The sequence below is a fragment of the Ornithodoros turicata genome, chromosome 2 (assembly GCF_037126465.1).
Source record: "Ornithodoros turicata isolate Travis chromosome 2, ASM3712646v1, whole genome shotgun sequence".
Lineage (NCBI taxonomy): Eukaryota > Metazoa > Arthropoda > Arachnida > Ixodida > Argasidae > Ornithodoros > Ornithodoros turicata.
The window spans coordinates 75,860,660-75,873,580 of NC_088202.1; the positions used below are offsets into that span (position 1 = coordinate 75,860,660).

A 12,921-nucleotide genomic window follows, 5' to 3' on the forward strand; every position below is an offset into this window, starting at 1 on the left:
CCATGTGAAGTATTTGACTGGAAATGTTATTTACCATTGGCTGTGTGAACACCGATTCATTCACGCGGATAGAGTCAGATTTTCCGACTCTCTTTTAAGAGGGCATACCTGCTCTCTGTCTCAATGTATTTCCTATGGAATAGTTTTTATGCTTTTTTTCTGTAACCACCGCGCAGACTTTGACGCGGGTGGTTTCATCATAAAGAGGAAGACGAATTGAAGAGAATTATGCTACTAGATTTCTCATACACGTCGTATGTATTTTACGACGACGTCACGAATGCGAAAAAATACACAATCTTTCTCCACTCTCTTGGAACAGGTTTTTATTAAACTTCTATAGCAATTTCGAGAAAAACTTTCCATTTACTTTCTCTGGAAATATTTTAGGAATCGATAGACATCAAATTTATATGTCTACCACTTTCCGTTTTTATAAAAAAGCATGAAATGTGAGTACGGATAAATACCGTCTCAAAGACCCGTAAACCACGTCATTCTGTGTCGCCCTGTAGCCGTAGCACAGGAAAAACCGCGCGGAACATTTGGACCGTATCCATCCGCCGACCATGCGGCCCGCAGCGCACGCGCACCGTAGTGCTCCCTCTCTCCTCTTTACTTTCATGGACAGCTGACTTAGGACATGGCCTTGGAGACCAGAAGAAAAGCTTACTTAGCTGCTCGTAAAGGGATTATCGTCAGCCAGCATTGTCGCGGCCCGTGTAAGAGACCACCGAGACCAATAAACCTCATCTTTTTTCGGTGCGCTTATAGAGAAATGAGATGAGTTTATGAGCTTCACATGAAACATCAATTTGCTTGATTTTGCCGTTTCGGGTTTGTGCTTACTCGGTCAACCGTCTCATGAGGCTAACGAGAATCTCTCGTATCTACGGTTAGTGGAAGGCCGAATTCACAAACATTCCAGTAACGTTCAACAGGACTGCCCTGTAATGTTCGTAATGTTGAAACAGCCAGCAAGTGGATTACACACAGATAAATGTTTCTTAGGATAACGGCACTTAGAACTGCAGCTTTATTTGCTGTTTCTCTTTCTTTCTCTTATTGATCGATTTATTTTTATTTCTATCTTTATTATTTTCGTTTTTTTTCTCATGCACGCTCCACGTGAACCAATAAGAAAATTCGATCAAGCGGCCGCTGCACAATTATTTCCGCCCACGCAATGAGCAACAGTCTTTTCCGGAACCCAAATTCACGTTCGCGAAGCAAGGAAAACCAACGACAACCAACGACAGCGACGGGGGAGGGGGTATATATTTATTAGACGAGAAGGAAAAAAAAAAAAAAATACGGGCTAAAGGTCAGCCAAACGGGACGTCGCTTGCTATTCCGGAAATACATAAATAAATAAATAAATAAAATTAAGAAATAAGTGATAAATGAAACGGACGCGACGGAACAACACGTTAGTTAGTTGATTATTAGGTTAGTAAAAGTTCGGTGTTTGCATTTTCATGTTCAGGTTAGTTTAGGTGGCCTTTGGCAGTTTTCGCGCAGAAACAGCCAGATAACATTTATTTACAGTAGTTGATTTTTCAACGGGGACTTCGATCACGTTATTTTGAGATACGGCCAATTTTTCGATGCCAGTTCCCTGGATTTTCGATCTTTCGACAATCCTTGCTAGCTGCACGTTGGATGACCCAAAACTGGGATCCGGACATTTCGGTGCAAGACATTTCGTTGCGGACCCCCCCCATCATTTCGGTGCACGCCACCCAAAACCTGTACCCGTCTGTCTTTGCATGGCGAACAAACGGAGGCCTTCTGAGGAAGATAAGGAACAACAACAACTTTAGGGGGAAACAACAAAAAGGGGAAGATGAGGAAAAGCTCCGGGTCACTGGGGATTCTTCGCTGAACTAGTGTCTACGCTGAACGAAAGGTCTGGTGTAATGTGAAGTACCCTGTGAAAACCAAGGAGTGTCTAAAAATATAGTACTGAAGTTTCCGGGTAATAATCAGCGCAATTATGAGACGGAAATCGTGCTCCGATACCTCGTTGCGCGTCAAGTTCCTTTCATTTTATGTTGTTCATAGATAAAGATAGAGTTCAAGGAGTTTTAGGAGCTTCCTCCTTCTCCTTTTGTCTTTTTCCTTTTTTTTTTTTTGAATACCTATTGCTAAATGCAATGCATTTATTTAGGCTGATTGAGCCCATCAAAAGGCCGAGAATCATAATGCCGAACTATCAGAAGGCCGAAAGCCAAACAACAAAAAAATCATAACGCCGAACAGTCAGAAGGCTGAAAATGGAAAGGCCAAAGAGACACAGGGTGAGCACTCCAGTGAATGATCACTGAATGGGATGGTGTAGATTATGAAAAAGTTTTGTGGCTATTATGTTAGAAATCAAATAACTGGAATGCATAGCATTTGGTGCTCGCAAATAGACAAGCCAGCGAAGATGAAAAACAATAATCTACAACACGTTTACTACAAAAAAAAGTGTGTGGTGGGTAAAGCGAGGATAATTGTGCATTAAAAGCCCCTGAAATATGGATGCAAGTAAGAACTGAAACCTAGACAGCCAATGAAGCACATCACAGCCGACCGAGTGTGATCGTTCGCTTTGCGGATTTGTTGAAATTGGGAGACAGACGGGTTTTTTTTTCTGTTTTTATGTGTTAATAATGAATAGTTAAATCTACATTGCATTCAACGAGCAACATAAAATGGATATAGTTCGCTGCAATAGTTCTCTATTGTCGGTCAGACACAGGTGTTACAGTTGTCCTTACATCTTTTTCTGGGCCGATGTTTATGGGTTATAAAAGCTCTACACCCACTTATTCAGGTGTTTCATTGCGGTTTCATTGCATTGAAAATACGGTTCATCAACACAGAAAGTATTAGACAACAACTACAACATCATTTTCTGACCGCCAGCAACAACAAAACAGAACTATATATGAAAATACTAGTATTCCGGTTGAGTTGGGAACTACGTCCGACGGTATCCACGTTCAACGAGCGTGAAGTCAGAGCCTCAGGATAGTGGGCATATGCGTTTCATTTCATTGGTACGAATAGAGAAGGTAATGCGTCATTGCGCTCAGTATTCTGTAGTACTCCCCTTTATAAAAGAACGCGGCTAACATATCTGACAGAAATAAGTAGAAGGTAGCAGGACCTTGGAAAATCACCAGTGACGAATCACCTCGTGTCATAGTCAAGGTTTATTTGTTGTTGGAGAATCGCTTCCTAATCTTTCCGCGTTGTCTGCACTCAGCAAACTTTGCGAGAGAGGAACAGAAAGAACAGATGTAATCGGTACAATGCAAGCGGCGCAGTGGGTGTAACCGCATTTATGTGCCTTCTTCAATGGTTTTACTGTGCATTAGCATGCATGTTAATTTAAAAAATCCCGTCTCCCAATTTAAACAAATAATGTGATAGCACTTGATCGGTTATTTCCGTTTCCTCAGCTGTTCACAACGGCGCTCCTGTAATTTCCGGGATACGGAAAAATCGTCCCCGGTGGGAACCTAGGTTAGAGCCGGGTCCTAGGTTAGTTTTCAGGGTTAGGTTAGTTTAGGCTTGTTTTTGACAGTTCACCGTCCACAGTCCATCGCATCGTCCTCATCACATTATAACTGGATAATCCGAAATCCTAAGCTGTTTGGAGAAGGCGTTTGATCGAAGACCGCTTCGTCGAAAGTCGTTCGATCGAAAGCCGGTTGATCGACGCCGTTTGTTCGAAAGACGTACGTTTTTTTGAAGGGAGTTCGAAGGTCGTAGCGTGTCCTTAGCACCTCTTTTTCTGTAACTTGTGACTCGAGCATATGGGCATGAGGCAATCAGTGTCCTCTCCTTTTTTGTTTGTTTGTTTGTTTCTTGCTTTTTTTTTTTTCAGCTAAAGAGGGGAGGCCACTGGTTATTTACAGACCTTTTGTCATTCACGAACAGCACAGCCGTTTCGGGTTTGTGCTTACTCAGCCAACTGTCTCATCAGGCTAACGAGAATCTCTCATATTTACGGTTAGTGGAAGGCCGAATTCACAAACATTCCAGTAACGTTCAACAGGACTGCCCTGTAATGTTCGTAACGATGAAACAGGCAGCAAGCGGATTACACACAGATAAATGTTTCTTAGGATAACGACACTTCCCTTCCTAAAATCTCTACCGGTTCGCTGGATTTCTACCCATCTACTGTGAAAACCAAGGCGTGTCTAAAAATATCGTACTGAAGTTTCCGGGTAATAGTCAGCGCATTATGAGACGGAAATCGTGCTCCGAGACCTCGTCGCGCGTCAAGTTCCTTTTATTTTATCTTGTTCATTTATACATAAAGATGGAGTTCAAGGAGTTCCTAAGCTGTTTGGAGAAGGCGTTTGATCGAAGACTGCTTGGTCGCAAGCCGTTCGATCGAAAGCCGCTTGATCGACGCCGTTTGTTCGAAAGACGTTTTTTCGAAGGGAGTTCGAAGCTCGCAGCGTGTCCTCAGCACCTCTTTTTCTGTAACTTTTGACTCGAACATATGGACCATGAGGCAATCAATGTCCTCTCCTTTTTGTTTTTTCGTTTTCTTTGTTTGTTTCTTGCTTTTTTTTTTTCAGCTAAAGAAGGGAGACCACTGGCTATTTGCAGACCTTTGTCATTCACGAACAGCACAGCCTTCTGGCTTTTTACTCTCTCCCATCCGAAAGGAAATAAAATTGAATTGAATTGAATTGAATTGAACAATGCGGAAGTATCCCACGTAGCAGTACGACACATACCGAAGAAAATGTCTTCAAGTTGGGAGCAGCCAATAGTCTGTGCTTCTTCTGGGCACCCTTTTCATTGCTGGGATCCGAAATGGGATAGTGATATGTGCACGAAAGGCACTCGAAGCCTGAATGCTAAGAAGGAAATTTCGCCATAGTATAAAATACAGATATTGTATTAACAGCCATATAAAACTTTAGTTCAATCTTGTTTAGAGTATGCATCTGCTCCAAACGAAGCAATAAAAAATCAATCAAACGACCGCTGCCGTTTCGATCAAACGGTGTTCGATCAAATGGCTTTCGACCAAATGTCCCGCGTTCGATGAAACGGCTTTCGTTCTTGCGGAGACGATTTCTCCGGGGGACTTTTTTCCCTGGGGAGGGTTCTTCCTGGGGAAATTTTTTTCGGGGAGGAAAATCCGGCACCTCGGGCGAGCTTTGATTGTATGAAACGACTTTTTCGTGATCATTCCTTCATTTGACAACTAGCGCTCATATTCATCTCTGGAAACCCCAATTTTGTAATTGCATCTGTGTTGCCCTTCAAGAATAGTGATTTTCCTAAAATACGCATAAATTTGGCTGACATGGTGTCCACTTCTTCAGCTTTTCCACGACCGAATTTCACGTTTTCAAGTTTTGATTGAATTAACTGAGACCTCAGCCTCCAACACAACGAAATCTGGAGTAAAAATTTACGCTTCAGAAGTTCTTCTAAAAAAAGAAAAGAAGGCATATATTATCCTGTCCCATATAATAAGGAAGCCGAACTGCACTTTTTTTTTTGCAGCACTCAAACAAGAACCTGTTATGTTGTCAGGTGACCATTGTTATTATTTTTCTACTCGGTGTCCTTCTATTTTTTGTCAAATCGTTCCTCTTGGCGTCCAGGAAAAAAAAAATGTGTTGGGAATATCGCTGCGCCCGCTGCGAGGCCTTGGCGCTCGACTTTTCCATATCCTCTTTGGTTAGTTTCCGTGTGTCGACTCGAAGCCTTTATAGCCCTTCACCTCCTTTGTACGGTTTTGCAAACTGGCACACCAGAAGAAAGGGACTCCCCTGTCACTGGGGTTGTCGACTGACATCATTTTTCTGAGCGGGTGTAATGTGAAAGAAACAGAAGGGAGAACATGGGGGAAAGGAGCCTTTCAAATATGTTACTGCAGTTTCCGGGTTATAATAAGAAGTCTGTTCTACGACAGAAATTTTGAAAAGTCTTTTGCACCAACGCCTTGTAAATGAATTCATATATTTGATAATGCTTACTTACCAGAAATATGCATACCAAATGTCATTTTTGAATGAATAATAGAGTTATTATCAAGGTAAATTGCATGTATGCGAGTGCAGAAAAAACAAAAAAAAAAAGAATACGGTTTCAAGCACTATATTTTCCAGAGTGGCATTGTAAGCGCTGTGTGTAGGCAATGTTTATAGCCTAATTTACAGCCGCTGGTAGATCCAGTTGAGAGCCTCCGAGATATCGGCATCCGTACTATCCGATCACGCTTATACGTCGATGCACTAGTAAAACAATACGAAGAGCAACTAAAAATTCAATAATCAGTCAGTACAGGCGCCAGTGACTTGTGAAAACAATAATTGTAGCATAAATATATAACAACAAAATAAAAATAATGTACTCATATAGCAATAGGAGGCAAGCAGAAAGACGTGAATGTCTCGAATCGAGCTGCGCCCCTTTCGTGGCAAAGGGTGACACTTTACCTCTCGGCAAACAGCGCAGAGGGCGCGGGCCGCCTTAAACTCGCGAGGTCAACCATGCACAATGGGGATTATTTCGGGAGTCGGAGGCGAACGGCGTGATAAAGACGGCGACCGTGGCGCCATCTAGAATCAGGAAAATCGTGAATCGGAGTTGCTCCTCGACTGGTATGGCCTCTTAAAATGCTGCTATCTTGTGCAGCTCCCGAGATGAGAAAATTTTGCTCACGCAGATCAGTACTTGACAGAATTCGGCGCCTGAACGAGGTTGACTTCTTCTTGCACAGCATCCGCTTCACCCAGTGACAGTGTACCTGTGGAGAACTTCTGGCATTGCGACAGCTACGCTTATCCACGCTGTGCACCTATGCAACTCCATAACATTACCCGTGACCAATTAATTATGAAATCAGAAATGTCTGTTTTGCGACAGCAGACACGTGCAAATAATATACACCACGGTCTTGCACACACTTCAGCATATGCATACTTGGTACTTTTGCGAACTTTAGAAGTCACAAATTCAGCACACATTCACACAGAGGCAGCCTCATATACATTTATTTTCAAAATATCATGTGGATTTACACTTTATCACTTGAGTTTCGCATGCGAACCGTGTGCGCTCGACTTTCTTTCCTTTCACTGTTACCGTTCTGCTTCATACATATTCTGGAATGAATTTAAAAAATTCCAATCAGATTGAACCATCAGGAATTCACAAACAGGAAGTTTCATCTCTGTGCAGTGCATCGGCGGGCCTAGGAATTCACGCGGCACATTTCTTTGCATGCCTTATGCACTGAGTCAGTCATACAATGCAAGTCAATGCAGGAACGCGACATAACGACGCAGCAGTAGTGTAAAGATGGCCACACCGCCAAAGAGGAATAGAGGTCTGTCACCCGATTTTCTTCGTTCTGTACGGGGTGGATCCCATCGGACGAATAACAGGTCAGTGAAATTCAAATAACCCAGGAAAAAGGTACTGACGCTGGGCATCGAACCTGGTCGTAAGAAGGCCCTGGTTCGATCCACGGCGTCAGCACCTTTTTTCCCGAGTTGTTTTAATTTCGTTTATTCTTTCGCGTTGGAGGCTTTTGCGTTGGTGTCGTCCATGTTTGTAGCTTGCCTCGGCTAATTCTCATAGTTTAGAAAAGATCAGAGTTCTGATGCATGCCTATCAGAACCAATATCATCTATATTGGGGCAACAACAACGACAACAAATACGAAACGACGACGACATGTGGTGTTAAAATTGCCCCATAACGGTCAACAACATAACCGACATAAACAGATGTGTGCGCAGGTCCGGTTATGTCCGCGCGAAGAGTCGTTTACAGGGAGAGTTTCCCATACTTTAATCTTTTGCCGCCCGGAGATGGAGGCTCGTCGTGACGTCTCACCCCTCGTCGCCCCGCCCACCTGGCCGGAATGGAAGGCGAGCCGCGGTGGCAATAGGAGGCAAGCAGAAAGACGTGAATGTCTCGAATCGAGCTGCGAACCTTTCATGGCAAAGGGTGACACTTTACCTCTCGACAAACAGCGCAGAGGGCGCGGGCCGCCACAGGTGGAGATTTGAAGGCTGTGTCTCCGCTCCAAAATGGCGGCACTGGCCTTCGCGCCTCCCGTCGTGTGAAGTCAAATCACGCGCTTTCAAACAGGCTCATAATGGCCACACACTCCTAATAAACGGCTCTGCCTGCGCGTATATCCGCACCAGGTTCTTGTGTGGGGGTAGAAATATAACGTTCTGAAATGCGCACACGGATAAAGTGCGGAGACGAAGACATGCCTCTGCCGTTACCGCGACTTATCTGCAAATAACTGTTAGTGTCTGTTCCGATATCCCCTAGGTAGAGGCATAATAGACGACTTCAGAAAATAGCAGACAGCTTAGTGCCGCTTTGGACTTGGGAACTTGGTTATCAGAAAGGAGGACGAAGTATCGAAACTGTTTCGGTTTCTCCTCTCTCGGTTGATAGTCCACGATGTGTCAAGGTCAGCGAAAACGAAACGCAAAGGACTGTTCTCCCATCCTCATGATAATAATCTCCCAGGATACATTGAGTGCGCAAGTAGCACTGGGATTTCCTGAAATTGTGTAGAGCACGGATCGAAAGTGGTGTAGGAGTGTGTCATCCCTTGCATTGCTCTGCCTTTAACTGCCGTTATTGGAAATAGTGTGGATGACGTAACATCCATGATGATAACCTTTATAACATGACGTTTTCGTCCTGTAAACTTTTCCCTACGAATGCACTGACACCGGATGTGCAGATATACTCAGTACCCTCACGCAGCTCTGGCTATGAACATTGATATGAGTCACGGAACAGCAGAAGACGTCGCTCATAGTATTAAAAAGGCAAAAAAAAAACTGCAAGGTAAGAACCCCTCATTGTAGAGTTCGAAGAACGACATGCGTATGCCTTCTAGGGAATTTTGTGGAGTTTTGAAGCAGAAGGTAATGTCCCGCCGGGATGAATTGTGCTGGAGGTGAAATATGGGTCCAATATGCTCAGCTGGCAGCGGAGAAAGTAAATAATGTCGTCACACATATATGTCCGCGCACAATAGTCTGCAGGAAGGATTTATTGACTCTCTTCTGGGGTGAACGAGAAGTACTCTTTGACTACTAAATATGCAGAGAGAAGGCTGGCACCAATACAAGCCGTGCAGATCTCCTCAAAAATCAGCTTCGTTCTGCAATCGAGTACAAAATGGCTTGTGAGTACAGGTGTCTTGTTGCAAACTATTGTCGAACCCGCACTGACACTGCAACTGCTCCGAAAGCCACCGTTGCTACGCGGCGGCAACACGAAATTAAAAAAAGAAGCATCCGAAGGCTTGTGCACACGTCCACCGTACTGTCCTGCACTCGCCCCCGGCGATTTTCGGGCTTTTGGGCCGCAGAAGAGCGCTAAGGGAGGCAGATCTTTCACGGGCGATGGAGAGGTAACGGAACACAGGCGACTCGACACAGGAACAGACGGTGCATCGGAGGCTATACTGTAATCAAAGTTTTTTTTTCTCTCTCTCTCTCTCTCCCTCTACGCGCGGCTAATGGGCTGGAACGCCTGAATTGAACGAATCCGCATAGACATACGGCGACTTCGTGTGCCCCTGAGTTAAACGAATTTAGGACGCAAAATACCTTCGTGGCTTTCATTTGACATTACCTCGTGTTTGAAACACGTAATGGGCCTTTTTCATAACGCTTCTGCGCATGCTCTATGACCCTGCCGGCGCCGGAGTGTTCCCTACTTAGTCATAGATGGCGCTAATATGGCGCCGGCTGTGCTTTGGTGCGCGCCGATCGTGTTTCGCAGGACAGCCGCTAGAACACGACGCGGGCGTGAAAAATGTCCATAGGGTGTCCCAAGTCAATGAACCTCGCGTGACTTCTTTTATTCTTTATTTTTTATGCGCATTTTGTTCCTCTCTGCCGCACGTTTGCTCTTTCAGGCCACTACTAACAAGTTCCAGGGTCATCACCTTACGCAAGAAACAATGATAAAACACATGACCATTACAGAAATGTCCAGTCCAGGGGCCACTGCATAAAGGCCTTCGTGACAGTCACAAATGAGAATAACGGTACATGATTCGGGATGCTGTGACTCTTACGTACTTAGATGCAACAGAGCAATGTCTCCCTCTTTTCGTCGTGTCTGTCGTCGTTATGACACTGGCGCGTATATGGCATTAACATTTATAAAAATACTTTTTCCATGAGGCAGCTCTCCACCGCAGAACTTCAACAAAAAAAATTAAAAAAATACGTGACAAGGATAAGCTACACAAGCTGTCCGTTTTATCACCTTGACATCGCAAAGCTCACAAGTATGGTCACCATCACATGCAGCACAGCACAACTTGGCACAGTAAACGCGGGACTACCACTGCCGTTCTTATTCCTGGAAGAGACTGGGTCCGTGTTGGCAGCCTTCTGTTGGTCATGCACTACGTGAATCTCGTTCGTCATATCATCATCATCGTCAACAGTGGCGTCCTCTTTGGTTGGGGACTGGGCAGGCGGCTTTTCCTGGATGGTATTCTCGCTGTCAGCGGTCAGGTGCTCGTTCTGCTTGGAGTATCTCGTAGTCGTCGTCGTCGGGGAGGGGCCCGATGTGGGTGGTGGTGTCTTCAGTGGCGTCGTAGCGAAAGTAGGTTCAGCGTAGTTCGCAGGGCAATTGAGTTGTTCTTTCGTCAGCCGGGCAACTTTGCTACTTGTGGTGACGTTGGGACCTCGGAAGTCACACTTGATGTGGCGCAATTCTCGTCTGAAATTCTGGTCTTTTGTGGTTTCCGCTAGGTGAAGGATCCAGGCAATGCGACAGTCGCAGGCAAGCTTGTTTCCTGCGTGCGAGAAAGTAGAATACAATATTGATTTTAGTATAGAAACGCACAGAACAAAAAGCAAAGATACCAATGGAAAAACAGAAGTGTGCCCTTCTGAAAATGGCCTATAGACTGAGTACACAGCACCTATATATTCCTATATCATTCTATATGCTTGCCAAAAATGTATAAAAACTGTATACAGAAGTCTATACACACGTTGAATACAAAGTTGTATATAGAAAAGCACGGCTAAAAATGTATAAAAATTGTATACAGAAGCCAATACACATACACGGCCAAAAATGTATAAAAAATGTGTACAGAAATAAATATATGTATGTATGTTGAATACAAAGTTGTATATAGAATGCATAAGATAAGATAACATATAGGCATAAGATTGCACGGAGACATGTCTTCTTCACACTTCCCATGTGTTCACCGTCTGAACAACACATTTTCAATATTGGTAGAATGCGCCACTCTGTCACAAGGACAACATTCTCGCATGGGCAAGGAACACTACGGCAACTAAAACAATACACAGAAACTGCCTGTAGTTTGACAATGTCGTCCTCACGTGCCTTTCGAATAATTTGTGTGTCTCATAAAATGTGTACTCGTGTGCTTGTTCAGCAGTTTGTGTGCCCGCTGAATATGTGTCCCTTTCTTGGAGCGCACTACATTGCCCCGTCGGTGAGGAGTGACATGGCACCGCGTATTCTTCCGCAGAGCTCTCCTTGCTTTTACGCCCGTTGTCTGCGTTGCACCTCGTCGTTGACAAGGATCACAACCGTGCTTTTCACTGAGTTTAATGTTTGATTAAATACAAGGAAGGTAGGTCAACCCAGCTGTGATGCATCGTACGACACCGACGTTTTACTAGTATTTGAACATGAAGTACGTTCATTTGCAGACATTCGTGGACGCATTGCAAATGGCGGCAGACGAGGATCGGATACATGGGTGAAGGGACGGCGTACATAACAAGTGAGGCTAATTGTATCCTTTCATTCCAGATGACTGTGGGACCGTATCAGTTGCAAGGACGTAAGGTTCAAAATGGTGTACCGTACAAGCTTTGTGTGATACAAGCTTTGTACAATGTGAGACGGCTGCGAGCTGGTATTAACTTCCGTTTCTTAGCAGATAGTTCTCCGTCTCAATGGTCACGCACGTGTGCAAAATTTTAACTGCTTCTTACGTCCAAGCGTGTCTGGTGTCACATCCTTGGACAATCGTTCGACGTCCATTTCGCCTGAGGAACTGTCGTGTTCGTCACTAAGGATGGTCTTGATGGGGCTTTGCGGTGACCGCCTGTTTGAAGTTTCGGAGACTGCCTGGTGCACATTGGATGAGTTGCGTGTCCGTGCAACGTGTTCCATATGTTCCATATGTGTGCGTTGGCGTTAAGTGAACCGTGTATGATTTCTATTCAGCAAATAATGATGTACTGGATGCCAGATTAAAGGTATGTGCATGCCAATAAAATTTAGTGTTACGTGTTCGATGGCCGTGGTGCATTTTCTTTATTTTATGTTATCATTATTATTACTATTATTATTTTGTTTTTCTGTAACGCGACTGCCTGTGGAGGAACTCTACGGGCGCAGCTCATCTGAATCAGAAATTGGATACACATACGCACGAAGATAGAAAAAGAGACATGTACTATCAATAGATCATCTTAACGTCAGCGTTCAATACACTTTGTATAGAGAACTGTGTGTACATTTGTATAAGGGTGAGTGTATACAAAGTGTATACAATTAGTCCAAAATAGCAACAAATGCATAAGTCTATACACCAAGGTGTATACAAATACTGTAGTTGATTTGAATAGAATTCTATAAAATTTCCATAAGCCATTTTCATAAGGGTGGTTTGTGGAAAGTGGGCGCTTTCACGACGCACTGGTGGGAATCACACTGTGAACACATATGAGCAGGTAGAGCTCATGCGCCATTCAAGCTGAACTTATCATCATCAGTTTGAATCTTGACGTTTCTGCCCATGTTATGTAGCTTCATCAAATGTTCTGAACCTCATCATCGCATGATTATACGAAAAAACAAATAATCTGTCAGGCTTGTTTCTCGTTCCTTTCA

General features: G+C 44.0%; 1 protein-coding gene across 1 annotated transcript in view; it reads right to left on the reverse strand.

Annotated features, from left to right (window-relative positions):
* Nucleotides 1-7,008: 7,008 nt before the first annotated feature.
* Nucleotides 7,009-12,921, reverse strand: part of LOC135385584 (connectin-like) — a 156,977-nt gene continuing 151,064 nt past the window's right edge. The window contains exon 3 of the mRNA XM_064614991.1: nt 7,009-10,828. Within this exon, the coding sequence (XP_064471061.1) occupies nt 10,287-10,828 (542 nt within the window). The 3' untranslated portion in view covers nt 7,009-10,286. The remainder of the gene's footprint in view (nt 10,829-12,921) is intronic.